Raw genomic sequence first — 21,343 nt, 5'->3', positions numbered from 1 at the left:
AAATCGCATCTACAGATGGTTCTGGGCAAGTGCAGGAGGTTCCCCCTCCCCCTTCTCTCTCCCTCCAGCAGAGGTCCAAACAAAAAACGCCCTGCAGCCTCTGCTTAGTAACTTAAATCCCATTGGTTTATATAGGTTTCCTGAAAGTTAGGGTTGCCATACGTCCGAAATTTCCCAGACATAGCCAGAATACTGCAGTGTCTGGGAGGAAACAGCTGAAATGTCCAGAAAAATCCAGACGTATGGTAACGTATGTCGGAAGCTTAGATTTTGGCAAATTTCCTTTTAAAAAGCTCAAAAACTTGAAGGGTTTTTTGTGTGGCTTTTTCTTTGTTTTTTTGGAAATTTTGCCAAAAATGCTCAACAACCTTTTGAGATACAGGAACCCTATGTGTAAATTGCATTTATCTATGCAATTAGGATCACATGTATTTTGTGCCTGAGACCATATAATGAATGTAAAGTTGAGCATATATGATCTGCTTTATGCCATATAGTGATATAATGTCTAAATAGAGCATCCAACATAGACCCACTGAAATGAATGGAGTTAAGTTGGCCATGCCTATTGATTCTAGTGAGTCTGTTCAGAGTATGATATGGTTGCATTCAGCCCTACGTATCCACTGGGAATAAAAATAATAATAACTGGTCCTGGATTATAACGATATGATTTTCAATATACCTCTGATGCCGCTAAATTCAATTTAACTATGGCAATTTGAGGGACAGAGTGTTCTTAAAATAAGTGATTTGGAAGGTTCTCTTGCCTTAAAAATGCAGATAAGAATTGCTGAGTTTTAGTAAAGTCTCAGCAAAAACGTCTTTTACATTGCAATGAAGCTCTGCTCAAGAAAGAAGCTTTGTTTTTCAATGAGCAGCTTGTTTCCTATAAATCATTTCAAATGACCTTTGCCTCCAGTGCATCCGCAGCAGAACTCTGCAGCATTGTACTGGAATATATTATTGTGCTTTTTATTGGCACTGAGGCTAGATATTAAGCATAATCTAGCCTGGCAAATCACTATGACCCACTATGCCTTCCTAAATATTCCCAACAATATCTATAGAGTCTTTAGTCTCTGCATTTTAAAAATTCCTTTGTAATGACAACAAAGAAAGTTATGGTGAACAGGAAAATCAGGGTCCTATAACTGTTGGGGAAAATGTTGTTATGTCATGGTAACATATGATTAATTTCGGCTGCAATCTTCCCTCCTCCCTTTTACATTCTTTTTTATTTTACAATAGGGAAATAAACTATGACTGCTTCAGGGATAGTATATTTTTCTCTTTGATTTGGGGGCATGTCAGGAGAATGAGAAAGCTATGTATCCTTTGTATCTATACTTTCTGCCAGCACACTCTCAGGGTTGTGGGGGGGGGGGACATTTGACAGAAAATCTCTATCTCTGATTTCTCTCCTCACACTCAGAGAGTGATATCTGATGCTTTCTATGGCCCCTTGGATGCCCTCCTACGGACCATAGTAACTCTATACCTAGGGTCTTTGGGCACCATGACGCTCTCAGATACAACCCTTTGAGCATATTATGGTTCCTTGCCCTCCTAATTTTCCCTTATTGTTGTGGGTTGGGAGTGTTTTGTATGGTAGCCTGCTTTCTTTGTGTTTTATGAGGGGTTTGTGTGTTTGGGGCTGGTTCTGAGCATTACTAGTTTTTCTAGAGGTCCCCCCCCCCCGGTGCTCACAATAGTTTATTTGATTTTCAAATGTGTCCTTAAGACCAAAAAACGGTTGGGTATTCCTTCTCTAACTATAGTTTAGCACTACATGCATGAGCAGCAGCAGCCTCAAGATCATATGCACTTTCCTTTCTTCCTGAAGCAGATCCATGCATCCCCTTCCACTTTTAATCCACCTAGTGTTCCCTGTTTAGTCCTCACTTGAAAGAACTCTGGCTAATTTCGCATATGGATTGCCCAAACTATTGCGGACCGATCCTTGGTTTATGACCTGTTAACAAACCATAGTTTAAACTAATGGACATAATGGGAGAACCAAATTAGTTTAATAGTGGAGGTGGATAATTGGTAGCTCCCTTTGGCTACATCAGAAGACAAGAAAGGGGATCCAGCTTTCTGCTGGATGGTGCTAAATTATGACTTAGTAATGCATGTGGAATAGGACAGTAGGTCATCATTCTATTTGTGCAAGGTAAATATTTGCTATTATTTTGCTTGGTGAAGGTAGGAGGACCTTCAGGGAAGAAGGAGAACAACAACAACAACAGGAAAATGTGAACAGTGCTTTTCAAATATTTGTATAGAAGTCTCAAAATTTCGAGAGGGATTTCAAACATTTGAGAAAAATACTTCCAAAGTACATAGTGAGCTGGCAGGGGTTAGCACATCGCTATAAAACACTTGTCCCTTCTACATGTTTCCAGATGACATGAAATGGACCGATTTCACATTAACAATGGCACAAGTCTACCCATCTTGTTAGCATATTCAAATGGTGACTGGTGAAGAGTTATTGATGTTCTAGATGTTATAGGTAGACTTAATCTTTCTGGATAGGATGAGCCTTGTCCACATGTAAAATGCCCCTTCTATGTTTTGGAGGGCAAAAGATGTGTGAAGCCAAATGGCTCTTGGAATGGATTGTACCGTATAATACTTTGGTGAGATTTTTCAGACCACCAAACAGATGTGCATTCAGCACGCAGAGCTCATATCTCAGAAGTGTGTATAGCAGCACTATGAACATGATTCCTGACATCCAGGAAGCCATATGTGCAGTCATCCAAGTTAGCAAAAGTCTGTTTTGGTTAATTTTTTATGTACACCACTTCAACATGCTAATGAATAAGCAGCATCTAAATAACATAAACAAATAAACAAAACTACATTTTCATATCCTAGTTACATAAGGCAATTTAATATTTTCTTAATAAAATACTGCACAGAAACCACAAAAAACCTTCCCACCTGTATCTGTTGTTCTTTTGAGTGGATCTTATGTGTCACCTGTCTTTCCTGCCATAGAGTCCTAAAATTATGATGCTTATCTAAACTTCATTGGAGGCCGTGAAGGAATAATTCATTCCCCTTAACATAAATGAATGGAGCAAAAGCTGTTACTGAAGAGGTATCCCCTCAAAGTACCATTCTTAGAATTTATGAGCTTTCCTCAGAGTGACCCGTACATTCCCTAATACGTGACTGTACAAAGGACAGTTCAAACATCAACAGATTAGTTAATTTACTTATAGACACTGAACCCAGGAAAGTCTTGTAACTTTGCTTCCTTTTATATTTAGTTTTTTGACATTTGAGTTTAAAAAGTGTTCTTGTGTGTGGCAAGGAACCTTTTGAAACAGTGAACTTTTCCTTTATTATGCTAGACATCATCTCTCCTCTATGTTGATGGGATATATTGTATTTATCCCTCCAGTACAAGTGGGTAAAAAATGCTTATTGAAGTCCGCATTCAGTTGATGAATGGAGTTTTCTACTTGTTGCTGACTAATAGAAGTCTGGGTTTTCAGTTTACTGCTGCTTCTGTTGTAAATGCTGGCTTTGTATTATATTATTGTTTGTGCTGTTACTGTGACTTTAATATGTCAATCACCTCAAACTATGGAGTAGATTAAAATGGATAGGTAGATGCACAAGGACCCTCAAAGGGCAGTTCTGGGAAATCTTATCTCCATTATCTAGGACATTCATTGCATAGGAGCATGTACTAATAGAAGGAATAAGTGCTTTATGTTACAAGCGTCTTTACTGCCAAAAAATAAAGATTACCTCTTTCCCCTGGAGGCTGTTTTGTTAATAAGATAAGAAAACGATTGCGTTCTTGGTTTGGGAAGTGATCTAACTATGTCAGAATTGGATATAATCAGCATTGTTTGAGGATTAACTCTGCTTAGCCTCAGAACAAAGTGACTGAGAGAGAATTTTTTAAGGAAATTATGGTACAAGCTGTCCTTATAACACTATATGTTGCAATAATAAGGGAAATAGCAACAATTCTGTGAGGAAAAGCAAAAATTTAATTTTGCAAGCAAGATGTTCATATGAGCTAAATTAAGTGTTAACATGCTGGCAACTTAAGTATTTTGGCAAAGCAAACTCAATTACCAAGCTAATAATTTTTATTTTTACTGTAAACATTTAAATTGATTTTCCAAAGGATGCAGAAGCTCACACCAACTTAACCAGTTATGTGGTGGCATGCAGTATTGGCAATAGTACCATCCGTGATCTTCAGGATTCTGTGAAGATTACAATTAAGCACACAGTTAAGCAGGATAAAATCCAGGTGAGAGAACTGTATCATTTGTTTGCTTTTAAAAATCAGTAATGTCACCCATAGCCAAATGAAATTAGAGGAAAGTAGAAATGTGGATTTCACAAACACATGTTCTTCTGGCAAAGCTGTAGTAGCCATAATAAAGTCTATTAAATCTGTTAACATTCTCTTAACTTTTTTAAGAGCAACTCTGTACAGTTATTGTGTTTGCTGTGGCAACACTAGCATTTATCTCAGGAAACTTGTAAAGTTTGAGCAAATGAGTACATGTCCTTAAGCAACTGTGCTATGGATGCACAAGCAACCCTAAGTATGTCCCTAAAGAGGGCAGAGCTTTGCACATTTTGCACAAATATTTCAAAAACTCTCAAGGAGAACCTGCGGTTCTCATCTGTTTGTTAATGCTATTTTTATTTTTATTGTGTAAATATCTAGAAGGCTCCAAAACCCACCTGTGTCTTCTGGGATATGAACAGAAACAGTAAGTTTTTTATTTTGGAAAATTTTCATTTATTATATTGGAAGAATAATGCAACTAATTTTTTCCCCTGCTGTTTGCAATTTCTCTAATACAATTAGCAATGTTCCAGCAACATTCTTTTCTTCAAAACCACGGTATAATAATACCTAGAGGAAACTTTCAAAACCTTAAATTCAGGTGCTCACTGTATACTGTTGTTATCTGTGTCCTTATACAACCCTAAAAAAATCAATAAATAAAACATGACAAGCTTTGTGTTGAAAAATAGAAAATGAAAACTATGCTGTAACAGAGTCAATAGGCACATAATTGTGCCATTTGTAGAAGAGAGGATAAGCCGAACTACTCAACACACCCTTCTTTTTGAGCAGATTTGAGCAGATCCCACTGATTTTTCAGCGTTGGTATCACGATTATGAAGTTTCCTTCCTTTAGAAATCCACTGAGCCACTTAGTCAAGCAGTTGCTAATCCCTTTTTTATTTTATAGTAGATTAATAATTAATTTCTTATCAAGTTGAGTCTCCTAATAGCTGTTCTACACTTACAATCCGGCTGTTGTTGTGTGTGTGTTTTTTAAAAAAGCTGCTTTTATTGTTGATTTTATATTATTTGTATTTTTAAGAATCCTTGTAAGATGCTGTGAATGTTGTGATTGAAACTGGAATTATTCTGGTAATAACACATCATATAATTGTTTGTCTTTCCCGATTTATCTAGAGGGCCAAGGTGGGTGGAATCCTACAGGCTGCCTTGCGCAAGCAGAATCAAATGAAAACGAGACCGTCTGCTTATGCAATCATCTCACACACTTCGGGGTGCTGATGGTAAGTGATTGTTTACCACTCCTGCTTGTTCACTGCTGCAGGGGGAAGCAGTTGCTGCCAGCCTGAACATGATCTTGCCCCACCCCTGACTTTTAAGGTCAGCACCAGAGACTGGGCCCATGGTCTTGAGAGACAGGCAGGCACTTGAGGCAATGTGTTTTCTTTCCCCGTAGTGGCACCACAATTATGAAATATGCTTCCCCAGGATATCCACTGGAGATTAAGAAAGTGAGGAAAAATAATGGTCCTGAAAGGGGACTGAGCTACTTTTGAAAAAAAGACTGAATCCTGTGAGCATTTTCATGTAACATTCTCCACCAACATACGGAACACAGCACTTGAAATTCTGAATGCCTTATTGGTCATTGACTGTAATCAAGGGATGGGTTGGTTGATACTGAATGCCTGGGAAAAGGAGTATCTCATGTTCCACTGCCGCCACCGCCTCCTCTGACCTGGAGATAGGAGCAAATTCTCAAAGCTATGAGGGATTAGTATTAGTTATGGAGATGAGAGAGCATCCAGCACATTACCTCTTCCCCTCCACAAAGCAGGGAAGGTTGTTTTCCTCAAATTCTCCCTAGACTCGGATGAGGAACATGGGTCAAAGAGGTCTTGGCCACTGTGAGAACAGGATGCCGGATTAGATGGGCCATTGGCTTGATCCAACAGACGCATCTTGCAATTTTCAGACAGGTTGTTAAGAACAAGGTTTAAGAGAAATAAAAGGGGAAAGGCAAAGCTGTGTGTTGAAAAAACAAAGCAACGTTTCAAGTTCATCGGATCCAGAGATAGACCATTGTTTTCAACTACAAGACCTGTCACGCCTGGCCGTTGGCCCAACAAAGTTGACTACTCCTAATCTGCCCTGTGTAGCTTACTTACATTTGGGCATATGTTCTCCTCACAAGTGACATAGCATCTAGATCAAATGGATAAGAAGGAATTTTGAGAGAGAAAGGAATGCTTGCAACATCCAGTTTTTAAGGGCTCTTGACCCAGGTAGGATCTGATTCACAGATGGTTGTGAGCAGTCAATCCTGGGAGTTGCACAGTGTTAAAGGATAGGGGATGAAGTAATCAAGGTGTCCGTGGCAAGGACTGTCACAAGTTTAAATTATTGCCAAAGTGGTCCAACTTCCCTTCATGACTTTTTTTAAAAAAAAATCTTGCCCCATCAAACTACCTTTAACTGAGGTAAAGAAACGGGGTGGGGGGGTGGGGATCATGTTAAATATTAAACTTTTCTTTTTTAAAAAAAAAGTCTGGCTATTTTCATAAACTGAACAAAATTTCTTAGGGTTCTTAAACCCTCTTCTCAATAATTATTTCACTTTAGCTGATATTAATATTCCATGCTTTCCGCAGTTATTCTTCTACCTGGGAAGAAAATTAGGAAGGTACATCTGATTTGATTTAGCTGATTTAAATAGGTTTTTTAAAGAGCTATAAATATTTGAAACACCAAGAGACAAAGTGTAAGAATTGTCTTTTTCTTCCTTGCATATGATTTATGGGGCATTAGAGCCACAAGGTTCAATATCTGGCTTCCGCAGGCCTAGTAATATATTAGCTCTTTTCACATCTTTCATGAATTTAAATATGAAAAATATCACAAGCCTTTCTGTTCCCTTTTCAGGCTTCTTCTGTTCTACTTTTGCATATTTGTGGGGAAAGGGGGCATTCTTAATTTCAATGTGTCCTTTCTCCGGCTGTGAGTGCTTTTGTGGGAGAGTCCAAAGTGAGGAGAAAGTCGTCATAATCCTGGCAGTATTCCAGTTGGAGAATTATAATATTTTTCTGGCATTTTAAATTGCCAGTTCTTTTTCTCCCAGAGATCTCATTTGGATTTACATATAATAGCACCAGCTTAGCAAGGATCATTGTGTGCAGAAACATATGCAGCTTCTCAGTCTACACCCACATATGATTAAGTTATGGAAGTTACGATGCAATGATATATACCATCGCACCACATGAATCCATTCACCTTTCCTCTCCTTCAACAGGATGTTAGAATGGCAGGCAATGGGAAAGACCTTTTGACATACAAGTATATGTGTCATTCATTACTGTGCACAAAGTCCACTGCCTTTGGTTAGGCTCTGGATTAAAATAACACTTCATCAGTAAGTGATGATGCACATTCACTTGCATCTGCTTGTTGGATGTGCAGGGAGCATGAAATGTCAGAGTTCATCAACACTTACTCTAAAACAATTAAACAATGGGTTCAACTACATGATTTTTAAGATCCCCTCCAACATTCTGTGCTGTAATTTCAACCCTCCCCCTTGCATTTACATAAAATGAAAAATACTGTTGCTATTCTCTTGCTTTTTAGAGCTAATATACAGTTACTGAAATGAGAAGTGGGGACTGCTGAAAAGGAAAGCAGAGAGATGGCCCCTTTCTCTGTTTTAACACTTTGTGACATTGTAGTTACTAGATTGTTAAGGTAAATTGTAAAGTTAAGGTAAGGTAAGGTAAAGTTAAGGTAATTGTAAAGTTAAGGTAAAGTTAAGGTAAATTTTAAAGTTACAAGGCATATTGATGTTCTGAGAACATAAACAGACAATAAAGGAAAAGAGGACTATTGCCAAAGGGGAACATTTCCTCTGTGGCAGAAGTGTTAGGTGAGAATGGTGAGGATCACACAGTTAGATAATAGAATCTTGAAGGGACTCTGGCAGGAAGCCACAATGTCTCTGAAATCTTAAGCGGAGAAGATGAAATGCTTGGTCTTTGTTGGCTTCATCCTGGTAGAACTTGTCACATTTGATTTCAAAAGAGGAACCTTCCCCAAAAGAAGAAGGCTAGTAAAAGGGAAGTTGAAAGGCAAAGCCAAGAGGGTCAAATAACTCCAAATTGGTTGGGAGGTGTTAAAAGACTTGAGTGTATACCGCAGATTAGAAAAGATGCCAGAAAGGCCCAGAGGACACCAGTGTGATTAATGAGCAGAGTCAAAGAAGATTCCTTCACAAAACTGATGTCAGTAGGCAGGAAGTTCCAAAGTATGGATGTTACCTGACTGGAAGAACGATTTCTTTAAAATGGGGAACAAGTATTATGTGGCACCTGTAACTGCCTGATCCACATATCAAAGCACTAGAATGAACTTACATGGGGGAAGGTGATCTTGCAAGTAAACTGGTCCCAAGCTGTTAAGGGTTTTATATGCTAATAGTAACACCTTGAACTTGCCCTGGTAGCAGCTCTGCAACCAGTGCATGTCTCTAAACAGAGGTGTTATATGCTGACGGTCTCGCTCCTACTGTCAGTCTTGCTGCAGCATTCTGCGCTAACTGCAGCTTCTGGGTGAAGTTCTGTATAGAGCAAATTGTGCTAATCCAATCCTGAAGTAGCCAGTGCATGAACTGCTATGACCAAGCTCTCCTGATCTAGAAATAGTTATTGTTCCAAGATGATCACAGATGCTCAAACAAATGACCCAACCACATAACTGCTATAGTCTAAAAGAACACATCACAACAATTCATACCATTTAGCCAGCCTCCCTTTGTGTGAATTCCACCCCATCTTTCACCTGCAAACCTGCATCATTCCCAATCTTACACACATGACATTTTTCCTGTACAATGATTATTTATATGTAGGAAACATTGGTTTCTCATCCTGTATAGATGTGACATAATTCTCAGCTGCTCTATTAATGTGGAGATAATCTTCATGTAGGAAATTGTCATGTGTGAAGGGGCCATTTGACAGATTTTCTGAACATTGAAACAAACGTGATCCTGCTCACACCATTCACAAGGGAGGAAACCTTGGCTCCTAAATGTAAGAAGTTCTAAGGAAATGGGTTAGTGCATGTGGAAGGATTTCCCACAATATAGTTCTTGAGATCTGCATAATGACATAATATGAACAATAGAGGTTTGTATATTGATGCTGTTTCCAGCTGTTACACTACTTACCCTCTGAATTTTTTCTTCTTCTCAGGAGTTGTAGGAAGGAAGCAGAGGTGTGACAGTTATGCACTAAATATATCAAGTGCAGTGTTGCCAACATTCTCTGGAATTTACCTACATTTTTGTCACAAGAGAAAAATATTTGTGCTTCTCAAAAAAACCTTATTTCCAACAGTTTATATCTCTTTTTGCCCTATGTGTAGGACCTGCCAGGAACTGCTCTACAAATAGATACTGAAAACACCAAAGTCCTCACTTTTATAACTTACATTGGTTGTGGAATTTCTGCCATATTTTCAGCTGCAACTCTTCTGACGTACATTGCTTTTGAGTAAGTATTTTGTCATAACCGGTCAAATAATTGTTTTTATTTCAATTGGTAGTCTGTGTCAGGAGCAAATTTAAAATTCAGATTGTGATCAGCGAACATGATAAATTGGAGCCGCTTTATGCACCATAAATTTAAAAGGTGTCTAACCTTATCTTAAAATCTGCTGTGCTAGCAATTAGAAGTTACGACAGGACACAGACATATATGTGGCATTATGCCAGTGTAGGGAAACAAAGCAGAATAAATGCCTAGAAGCAGGATGGCGAAAAGACTTTAAATCAGTTAGGAATTTAAGAACACTTAAATGTATGTATACACCATATGAAAACACAGGTTTCTGTAAAACAATAGGCATTTTTGGCACTCAGACATAAATCTTGTCCCCCCCCCCCGATAAATAAGATCCAAGTCAAACAACAAAAGTAAAAGCTAGCCGCTAAGAAACCAGAGTGATTAATTACAAATAAATAATTGGAGATGTTGTTTTCATATGGCAGTCGCAGTTCACTAATAACTTCAAACAGCAGAATAAATGGTAGATGTAATGAACAGCTTTAGCAGGGGTGGCTAGTCCACAGACCACATATGACCCTTAGAGATTATTATTTTTTGTCCCAACATTTGTCATTTAAATTTGTTTAATTCTGTTTTCGACTGGATGCTATGGGCTCTCTGCTGTGGTGTCATAAGGTTTTTTGCAGCTCCCCAAGGCCCAAATAAGTCAATATCAAATAAAAATAAAAGTATTTTTTATTACTGACCACTCTTGTGGGTGCCCTTCTGTGATTCTGTTATGCCAGAAGGTTTTTTGGCTCCCCAGACACAAACCCCACGATACAATGCCACACCCAGTCCAACATTGACTTAAGCCTATTCAATGAGCAGGTGAGCACCTACCTGCGTGTTCATTCATGGACTCAGCAGTTCAGAAGTCCAAAGAAGACCAAAAGTTAACCGTAATAAATTGGAACCTACACTTCGTTCTATTACTATTTGCTGTCTATTTATCACCAGAAAATTGCGAAGAGATTATCCCTCCAAAATCTTAATGAATTTAAGCACAGCCTTGCTTTGTCTCAACCTGGTCTTCCTCCTCGATGGCTGGATTGCATCATTTGATGTAGAAGCCCTTTGCATCGCTATTGCTGCCCTGTTGCATTATTTCCTTCTGGCGACCTTTACGTGGATGGGCTTGGAAGCTGTTCATATGTATATAGCTCTAGTAAAAGTATTCAATACCTACATTCGCCGATACATACTCAAATTTTGCATCATTGGGTGGGGTAAGTAATACTTTTACATCCTTTTTTAAAAAGTAATCTGGTTTGATTACATTTCTCTATTGCCTACAGCTCCTATTCAAGTCAAGACTGGAACTACTAGGAGTCTACAGAAAAACTAATCTTATGTTTTTTCTTTCCTTTTCTTTCCACCCTTCCCCTCTCACACACACATGCACACTTTTCTTTTTCTTTTTCTTTCCTTTCTTTTTGCTGCAACATGCAGCTTACAATGTTATGGCATTTAAAAGATTCTTAATTCCCCTCTCTCTCCTTTTGTGTAACTGTCACTCTGTACATTATTCCCTCAATCCCCAAATCCCAAGCAGAACTTTTTCTCGCGAAAGGATGGCATATCCATTGCTTCTAGGTGTCCTCTGAATCTGCTTCCATTTACCCACTATTGGTAAAAAGGTGAAGGGACCCCTGACCATTAGGTCCAGTCATGGCCGACTCTGGGGTTGCAGCGCTCATCTTGCTGTATTGGCCAAGGGAGCCGGCGTACAGCTTCCGGGTCATGTGGCCAGCATGACTAAGACGCTTCTGGCGAACCAGAGCAGCGCACGGAAACACCGTTTACCTTCCCGCTGGAGTGATACCTATTTATCTACTTGCACTTTGACGTGCTTTCGAACTGCTAGGTTGGCAGGAGCAGGCACCGAGCAACGGGAGCTCACCCCATCACGGGGATTCAAACTGCCGACCTTCTGATCGGCAAGTCCTAGGCTCTGTGGTTTAACCCACAGCGCCATCCGTGTCCCATGTAGTGGCAGCTCTTGTGGAAATATGGCTTGCTTATGCTGAGTAGTGACAGAACCATTCCTTTGCTGGAGGTGTTGCTTGGTGGAAGAAGCGGTGAAAATGCAGCTGTTCAATACCATCAGTATCTAGTGTGGATACAAGCCACACTAGCAGCAGCAATGGTTAAGGCCTGGAAGGCGACCACATTCCATCTTCCTCCCCAGGCCTTTGATCAAGATTCCCTCCAGCTGCCTGTGTGAGGTGATGCTGCATTCTTTAGGGGCTAGCATGTTTAAGGTCTTGGGGGGGGGGACATTTTCCTTCATTTCCCCTTCAGATCCATACCTCCTTTTTAAAAGAGTATTTTTATTATTATTATGCATTCACTTTTCATTTATTGTCAGATGCCTTGGAGTCCTGTAGTCACATAGAAAGATAAGTTATAAATGAATGAATGAACTCCTCTACAATAGTGCAGGCAATTCCTGCACAGTACTGCTCCATTCAACCATCGTCTCCACTGCCACCAAGTGACACCTTTGGGTAAAAGTAAAAGCATGAGGCCTCTCTCCTCTTATCTTCATTTAGCAGGAGCAACCATATATTCATTCATGCCACATAGTGACTGATGGCAGATTCACACAAGTTCTTGTGTTTTGCGGTGAAACTGCTTGTTTTCAGTCCAGGCTTATCATGTGCAGTTTGTCACCCATTACCATTTTAATTTGCACAATGTCAAGAATCTACCTAAATTGTATGAATGGCGATGTCTCAAATCATAGGGGCATACACATCAAAACTGACTAGTTCACCTCATTTTGAGCCTAGAGTGAAAATTAGTAGGATTTCTAGGATTTCAATAAGAATAAGAGCTTTATGAATTGTCGCTGTACTAGGAATTGTACATTTTGGCACATCAAGATTGTATAGAACTATTTGACACATCAAAAATGTATATAGTTCCTGATTTTTTCAATTTATTGGAATCCTATTCCAAGCTCCATAGATGAATTCTGTAGGACATTTTTACATTGATAAAAGTGGGAATCTCTATTCATCCTTTTCATGGCAAATTACATTTGATATACAGTTGAGATTAAACCAACAACAAAAAAAAATAAAGATCATATTGGATTCCTGTTGGTTCAGCTAGAATAAATATGATTGCATAAAATACATATTGGTCCTGTCATTCTCCAGGGAATGCAATTATTCACAACTTTTGGGTTTGCTCCAATTCCTTTGGGCAGGACAGATAAACACAACAGTTTGACTTTAGATGAAGTTTGTTCTTTTTACATTTATTCATGTAATTCCGATTTATTTTCCCAATACATGGAATTTGACTAAGGGCCAGCAGGGGTGGTTGCACAGAAGTTTTCTGATTTGCACAACATACAATTCTAAGGCATTGGAAGTTTCACTTAGTTCCAGATATTTAATGCTTGTTGGAATAGCTTGTTCTTTCAGGCTTAAAGAGAAAGTAATGTACTCACAAATAGATATAAGCAATTATTGGGGGAAAGCTTATAAGCCCAGATCCAAATATCCTGCTACATAGGTAGAAGCCACTTCCAGGCATGGAGAGGAGTTCACCGATTTCACATGCAACCATACATCCATACATAGACATCTACAGTTCCCCACAAAGAGTCCACAGGTCTCAGAGGCCTGACATAGAAGGTTCAAAATGGAGGCTACCAATCCCCCCCCCCCTCCGCAGCAGGATTTTTGGATTCACATGATAGGCTTTTGTTTTAATATGTATTTAATGTTGTGTGTATGTGAAACACCATTTGCTTGTATTGTTTAACAAATCAATTAAAACAAAACATTTTAAAAATTCACTTTAATGGGGAGCAGAGAAAGGAATTATCTAAAGCTGATATTGTAACTCGGGAGAAGGAGGTGGGCATTCTGAGCTGACTGTCGTTCCCAGAGAGCAAGGGATATGCATGAACCAATTGCAAAGCAGTAATTTTTGTACAGTGGTACCACTGGATGCGAATGGGATCCGTTCCGGAGCCCCGTTCACATTCTGAAGCGAACGCGATCCGTGTGTGCGCGATTTGCCGCTTCCGCCCATGCGCGTGACGTCATTTCAAGCGTCTGTGCATGAGCGAGCGGCGAAACCCGGAAGTAACGCGCTCCGCTACTTCCGTGTCACCACGGAGCGTAACCTGAAAATGTTCAACCCGAAGCTACTTCAACCCGAGGTATGACTGTATCATGTAATTGACAACCTAGGGGCATAAGGAGCACAAAACCTAAGATCCATATATCTGTAACATGGTCAGTGGTAATTCTTTCATTATTAAAGCTAAAATAAAAATTACCCATGCAGCCATAAAAATGAGTTCTTTCAATCTCATAAAGGAATAAACTACAAATATGACAACATTCTTTGGGTCTTAAAAATATTAGCTATGTATGTGAAAAACACCATATTATTTGAACTATTTTACATAGCTTTTGTATGTCTCGTCTTGAAAACTGTGTCTGGATTTCTAAAAGGTTTGTGAAAACACTGCAAGGGGGATACAATTTTCATTATTAAACCATCTATTGTTGTTTAGTCGTCTTAGTTGTGTTTGACTCCCCGTGACCCCATGAACCAGAGCATGCCTTGGAAACTCACTTTCTTCTCAAAGCTTCTCCTTTTTTATGTCCATGGAGTTTTCTTGGCAAAATACTGGAGTGGTTTGCCAGTTCCTTCTCCAGGTGGATCACATTTAGTCTAAACTCTCAGCTATGACTTGTCCGTCTTGGGTGGCCCTGCACGGCATAGCTCACAGCTTCTTGGAGTTATTCAAGCCCTTTCGCCACGACAAGGCAGTGATCCACGAAGGGGTATTAAACCATCTAGCAAAGGACAATTCTGATAACTTATTCTAGAGTTCATAACACAAGGTGCCTGTTCACTTTTTTCTGCATCTAGACCTTTTGGGTTCTGAAAAAAGCGGCAAAGGCCTGACTGCAACCATTTTTGTGTGTGCAAAATAATGGAAAGCAACACACGGCCATAAAGCAAATGAGTACAGCAGTAATTTGAAAGCAAATTTCACATTATTGAAATTGGCCCCGTCATTGGCCCCCATTACTAAGATGCTTTCCAAAAAGATCCAGCCATCATCTGGAACAGTAGGCAACATTTTGCAATCAGTTCATTGACTCTGAATACTTGAGACTCAAGGTTCCCTTGAATATAATTTTCTATAACATGTAGTGGTTTAACAATCCCTGAGGTCTTATAATTCCTTCTAATATTGAACCTAGGTGGTCTGGTATCTGTCAGCGTAACATAGAAATGGATCCAGGGCCACCCACAGACAAAGTAGTGGTTTCTGCATATTCAGTATTCCTTTGATATTAATATCCTGAATATTTTACATACATCTGCCAACTTTCCCCACTTTACAACAGTTACCTTTTGGTAAATACTTGTCTTTCGTTGGTGATCACTCATGGCCGAGTAAGATTGTCTTCCATGAACACAGTCTTAATGGTGTGTCTGTAAGTGACTGTGGAGGCCAGTTCAGGATCCACACGTCCTTCTACAGTGGGGACATAGGTTTCCTGGCGGGAGTTGATCATGGTGAGGATTTGCCAAATGTGCCTTCCTCTTAGCTCGTTTCCTGAGTTCGTTCTTCTTCAAAGTCCATGACATCTTTGGGTAAAGGCTGTTTCCCAATATACTGCATTTTTAAGATTTGCCTAGGTAGGCACTTGTCTTTCTCTAGTGAATTGCATACAGTAGTCACTGTATCTCATGTAATTAGAGTAACACACTGAAGCTACCTACTGGAACAGCATGGCATAAAAATTAGGTCCTTAGTATTATTTCATTTAGCTCATTCTCTCATATTCAATTGTACTAAGTTGGACAGAAACAATTAACTAAGATTGATTTGTACTACACTACAATGATCGCTAAGTGATGCATTACCTTTTAGTAGTCTTTTGCTTACCGCTAGTGAATTAGAGTTCATATTAAGCTGTTATAGTAAAACATTGCTGTTATGATAAATGTATGAAATTGGATGAATGCCTGAATTTTGAGATACGTCATTGAATGTTGACAGTTCTCTAAATGGGCATAAACAGAGATATAAAACATCGTTACAAATATAATTTAAATGGCACTATGACCTAGTATGGCAGTTCTTGTATTCTTTAACGTTATACTGTTACGTTTCCTTTTGTTACAGGCTTACCTGCGGTGGTTATAATAATTGTTCTAGCAGTCACAAACACAAATGCAAATAGTATTTACAACAAAGATCTGTATGGCAAAAATACTAAGGGGCAAGGTGGAGATGACTTGTAAGTATTTTGTATATGACTTGTAAGCATTTTACATAAAGTGGGTACAATGTAGGACTCCAATACATGCTTAGACTTCCATGTATGTACTACCCTGCTGTCTTCTATGAGTATGAAAGAACAGTGCAGCAGCAGCATTTAATTAGATTTCTTACCTGCCCTTTACCATGAGGTCCCAGGGTGCGTTACATTTTAAAAATACAATATTCAAATCAGTTAAAACAAATAACAGTCAAGAGAGTAGTGTGGATCAGTATATCTATATGTATTTCTATATAGCAGGTGATAAAGGCCAGGGTAAAAGGTTATGTCTTCAGCAGAAAACGAAAATGAAGGTGCCAGACATACCTTTGTGGGGAGGGAACTCTGCAGCTTAGTGACTACCACAAAGGATTTCCTCTCTCAGGCCACCACCTGCCCCCAACCTGAATTCTGGGGACAGTGGAACTGCCAGTAGGGCCTCCTCTGCCAATTTTAATACCCAAGAGATGATGTTTGGGGCCTAAGTCATTTAGGGCTTTTAGACACTGATATGACCACCTTGAATTTAGCGTGTGCGCGCACACACACACACACCCCTCCTTCAGATCAACAGATGCTTGTTGTTGTTTAGTCGTTTAGTCGTGTCCGACTCTTCGTAACCCCATGGACCAGAGCACGCCAGGCCCTCCTGTCTTCCACTGCCTCCCACAGTTTGGTCAGACTCATGTTTGTAGCTTCAAGAACACTGTCCAACCATCTCATCCTCTGTCGTCCCCTTCTCCTTGTGCCCTCCATCTCTCCCAACATCAGGGTCTTTTCCAGGGAGTCTTCTCTTCTCATGAGGTAGCCAAAGTATTGGAGCCTCAGCTTCACGATCTGTCCTTCCAGTGAGCACTCAGGGCTGATCTCCTTAAGAATGGATACGTTGGATCTTCTTAAGAATGGATACATTTGATCTCAAGAGTCCCATGCTTAGGTATCTGTCCCAACAGATGCTTAGGCTTCTGTACTACACTGGTGAATGTCAGAAGTGGAGGGGATGGAAATGTTGCACACACGCACACACACGAAGCACTTAACATTTCACACGGATGTTGTAATGAAGCTGGAGGTGATTTTAGCTGTAATGCTGAATTTCACTGAGCTAATTTCAAGCCATCAGAAAGTGTGTGATCCTTTATTTACAATTTGATTGACCATTCCAGTGTAACTGTCCAGAACAGGCTGTTTTTCATCTCATGTCCAATTCATGTTGCTACTGCAGTGTGCTCACTGCTTCTAGGTGGTTGGGTCTCATGCTGTAGCAGTTGTATCTGCATACAGAAACCACATGGAACAGGTGGATAAAGAGGTTACTTCTGAAAGCACCATCAACCTGAGGACCCAGCCATGAGGAAGCAGTGACCACACCACATGAGTAATGTATGGATCAACCCATAGTGACAAAAGTAAAATAGACAACTGGTTTTGTAACAGCAGTATCGTAACAACAGTTTATTTCTTTACAGCTGCTGGATAAAGAACACTAGTGTGTTTTATGTGACCTGCGTTGGCTACTTTGGAATCATGTTTCTCATGAACATTGCCATGTTTGTTGTGGTGATGATGCAAATCTGTGGGAGAAATGGAAAGCGAAGCAATCGGACTATGCGGGAAGAGATTCTGAGGAACCTCCGGAGTGTGGTTAGCTTGACCTTCCTACTAGGCATGACCTGGGGCTTCGCTTTCTTTGCCTGGGGGCCATTATATCTGCCCTTCGTGTACCTCTTCTGTATTTTCAACTCCTTGCAAGGTAAGTGGAGCTCTACTTGGCAAAAACAAAACGAAATTAATAACAACCTAGAGATGGTAAATATAAAAAGCTTAGGCCACACACCACCGCTCCCCTGACCATGTCCCCCACTGTCCTTGCTGCATCCCTTATTGAATGCCTTTGCCCAGTTGGAATGTGTATATATGATAATTCCTCTTGCTTGCCTAGATGGAGGGGAGAGATTGAGGGGGTACCACAATCTCTAGTCTACTCATGAAACCAATACTAAGCTTCCTGAGGAGGTTATTTATTCAAACAAATAATTTTCAAAATCCCATATTTCAACTGTTTCTCCTGTTCTCTCCCCATTGTATGAGCTCACCTTTCTTGTGCTTGTTCCCTAACATTTGTAACCAAGAAACTGATTTCACTACGTCGTTTTTTTCCTTTTTATTCAGTTTTGAATATGTACCATATTTAGTATCAACATTATTGTCACGCAGAAACAATTCTGATATCTGAGACAAGAGCTTACATACATCATGCATCATTTTATTGAATCATCAGGCAGTTTTTCCTCCTAAAAAGACTGATCTGCAAAACATATTGCATTCAAAGAAAGCCACAGGCCAAAAATTATTCATCGGAGCTACCCAGAGGCTTGACTTTAATGGAAGTGCTCATGGAGTGTTTATGGAGAAGGGTGACGGAATCTGGGTTCCAATCCAAAGCTCAACAGAATTATTAGAGGATGTACACTGAAAATCCAATGGTAGCTCCAAAACAAATTCAACATTTACAGCCTTCCCAAAGAATCCAATGCTCTTAGGGAGAAATATGTTTCCAGTTTAACAAATCATCCTAGCAGTGTGTATTAGTTAGTTATTCAGCTGGTTAGAATGACTTAAAGCAGGCATGCCCCAAGTCCGTTTTGGGGGACTAATCCGGCCCACCGGTCGGTTTAACCCAGCCCCTGCAACAGTTTATTTCCTGGGGTAAAAACCCTATAAAAAACCTTCAACCTCAATCCTAAAAAAACCTCAACAACTTCAATCCTAAAAAATGTTAACAACTTTGGTTGGCCCTCACGGCCCTTCACTTCATCACATCTGGCCCTCTTTGAAAAAAGTTTGGACACCACTGACTTAAAGTAAACAAGAACTGGAATTATTCATTATTGATAATTTTTTAGTAGTGACATTTATACTGTGATATTGTTAAAAGATGCCACTATATCATAGGTATGCAACTCTTAAACAATTATGCTGCTATGCATATCTAGTAGGCTAGCACACCACAGTATGTTTTTAACATTGTACTAATGTACTTGCTAGTTTGTCCAAACCTAACTAGGTACTAGCTCAGCAGTGTTATCTTGGCTGTTTCTCTCATAAATGCACTGGTAAGATACCTGTTAGAAAACACTCATTAATATGCTTGCATAACAATCTGAATACTGTACAAATCTTACTCTACGGTTTTGTGAGGTTGGGGCATGGCATCCTCAAATTAAGTAAGCAATACGATCCTTTTTCATTTCCTATTTTTATTATGCAATTTGTTTCTTCCTATATTCTGTTTTCAGTGCTAGCATGCAAAGATAAATCAAATTATATTAATCTCCCCTTTAAAAAACATATATTCTGATAATTTCACTTCCACTGCCCCGTAGAGAAATTAGGAGCCTTTTTGCCACTAAATTGCAGTTTTCCTTTTGAGCAAAACAAAGCTAGTTAAGCCACGCCTGGTATTTGCCATGGCAGAAGAGACAGAAACAGGCTCCGCTGATAATTTACAGCCAAGCAGCTTCTACCTAATCTGTGAAGCTCAAGATGCCACTTCTTCCCAGCCAGAGGACTCTGTGGTATACAGCCTGGCAATTAATAAGGGTGAAGGGATTTCTTTACAAAATGTGTCTCTTGCAGAGGCTTTTCATAAGAGTATACAGATTATCTCTCCTCTGGTGGCATTTGTGAGCCAAGTGAGCATCCAGAGCTTTAAAAAGTCACTTCATGCAATAGGTTAAAAGCTGTAGTCCCTGTGAGAGCCACTGGGTCCGTTGCTCTCAATTCAGATTTGTAGTGGCGTCAAAGATGTCTGCAACGTCTCCAAGTTCTGCTGCTTCTCCAAATGAGGACTTGTGTATGAAAGCACTCTATATTGGACCTTTGTTCTTGCCCACCTATACCTTTGCAGCAGTACATGGCAGATTTTTTAAAATCAATAATTTATTGAAATTTTCCACTATCTCGAGCAATAATATACAAATAACAGAAAGAATATGCAAGTGTTTAAAACTTGAAATTCAGATAAGAAAGGACATTATCTCTGTTGGTATCCTGAATAAAGTTATCCTGAACAAAATAAGATGCTATTTTTTTTAATTATGTGCTGCTGTGAAATGTACCCATCATTTGACCTAATTAGCCAATCTGCTCACTGTGAAACCCCAGCCCATGTGTTGGAAGAACCTGAAGGAAGCAAACATCCATATATAAGAACTAGAGGCTTCATGCTGCCGTATTTCTTAGAAATACAGTAAAGCATTGGGAAATTATTTGTAGTGTCCTACAACAGCAAAAAAAACAAAACAAAACAACAGAAAATCATTCTCTGTAAATTGCTTTCTCTATCTGACAATTGTTATGAGCATTAAATTATTTCATTCTTTTCACTCTGATTTCAGGGTTATTTATATTTATATTCCATTGTGCCATGAAAGAAAACGTCCAGAAACAGTGGAGACGGCATCTCTGTTGCGGTAGATTCAGGCTTGCAGACAACTCAGGTAAATAAGCTGCTTACAATGGTTTTTCACGAGGTCTCCCGTGCTGGCAATGACCAGACACAGATATATTCAACTCTAGCAAGGCATTGTGTTTCCCTCACTCCGCACCCCGGGACCTTAGAAGCATGAGTGGAGGCAATTGACTAATTAACCAGTATACAGTGGTGCCTCGCAAGACGAAATTAATTTGTTCCGCAAGTTTTTTCTTCTTGCGAGTTTTTCGTCTTGCGAAGCACGGTTTCCCATAGGAATGCATTGAAAATCAATGCATTCCTATGGAAACCACCTTCAGACCAGGTCCGGGGACAGTCTGTCCCCCGACCTCTTCTGAAGGCTGGGGGGGGGGGACAAGGGCTTTTCTTCCCACCCCCAGCATTTTAAAAAACCCCGGGACAGCGGAGGACTTCTCCGCTGTCCGGGGCGATTTAAAAGCCTCTGGGAAGGCAGGCAGGGGGGAGCAAAGACTTTTGCCCCCCGCCGGCCTTCAGAAGAGGTCCAGGACCTCTTCTGAAGGCCGGTGGGGGGCAAAAGTCTTTGCTCCCCCCCCGCCTGCCTTCAAAAGCCGTCCGGGATAGCGGGAAGCGCTTCCCTGCTATCCCGGACTGCTTTTAAAATGCTGGCGGTGGG

At 39.9% G+C, this 21,343-nt stretch overlaps 1 protein-coding gene across 5 annotated transcripts in view; it reads left to right on the top strand.

The window, feature by feature from the left end:
• The window catches only part of ADGRG6 (adhesion G protein-coupled receptor G6), a 101,021-nt gene that overhangs the window by 66,544 nt on the left and 13,134 nt on the right, over positions 1–21,343 (top strand). For all 5 annotated transcript variants that reach the window (XM_082215895.1, XM_082215897.1, XM_082215894.1 and 2 more), the window contains 8 exons: positions 4,160–4,288; positions 4,715–4,760; positions 5,480–5,586; positions 9,722–9,849; positions 10,864–11,132; positions 16,079–16,193; positions 17,684–17,967; positions 20,615–20,716. In XM_082215895.1, coding sequence (XP_082072021.1) covers positions 4,160–4,288; positions 4,715–4,760; positions 5,480–5,586; positions 9,722–9,849; positions 10,864–11,132; positions 16,079–16,193; positions 17,684–17,967; positions 20,615–20,716 — 1,180 coding nt within the window. The remainder of the gene's footprint in view (positions 1–4,159; positions 4,289–4,714; positions 4,761–5,479; positions 5,587–9,721; positions 9,850–10,863; positions 11,133–16,078; positions 16,194–17,683; positions 17,968–20,614; positions 20,717–21,343) is intronic.

The sequence above is a fragment of the Podarcis vaucheri genome (assembly GCF_965113315.1).
Source record: "Podarcis vaucheri genome assembly, chromosome: 3".
NCBI classification, from domain to species: domain Eukaryota; kingdom Metazoa; phylum Chordata; class Lepidosauria; order Squamata; family Lacertidae; genus Podarcis; species Podarcis vaucheri.
The sequence above is the reverse complement of the archived record's forward strand: the minus strand, read 5'-3'. Positions and strand labels throughout refer to the sequence as shown.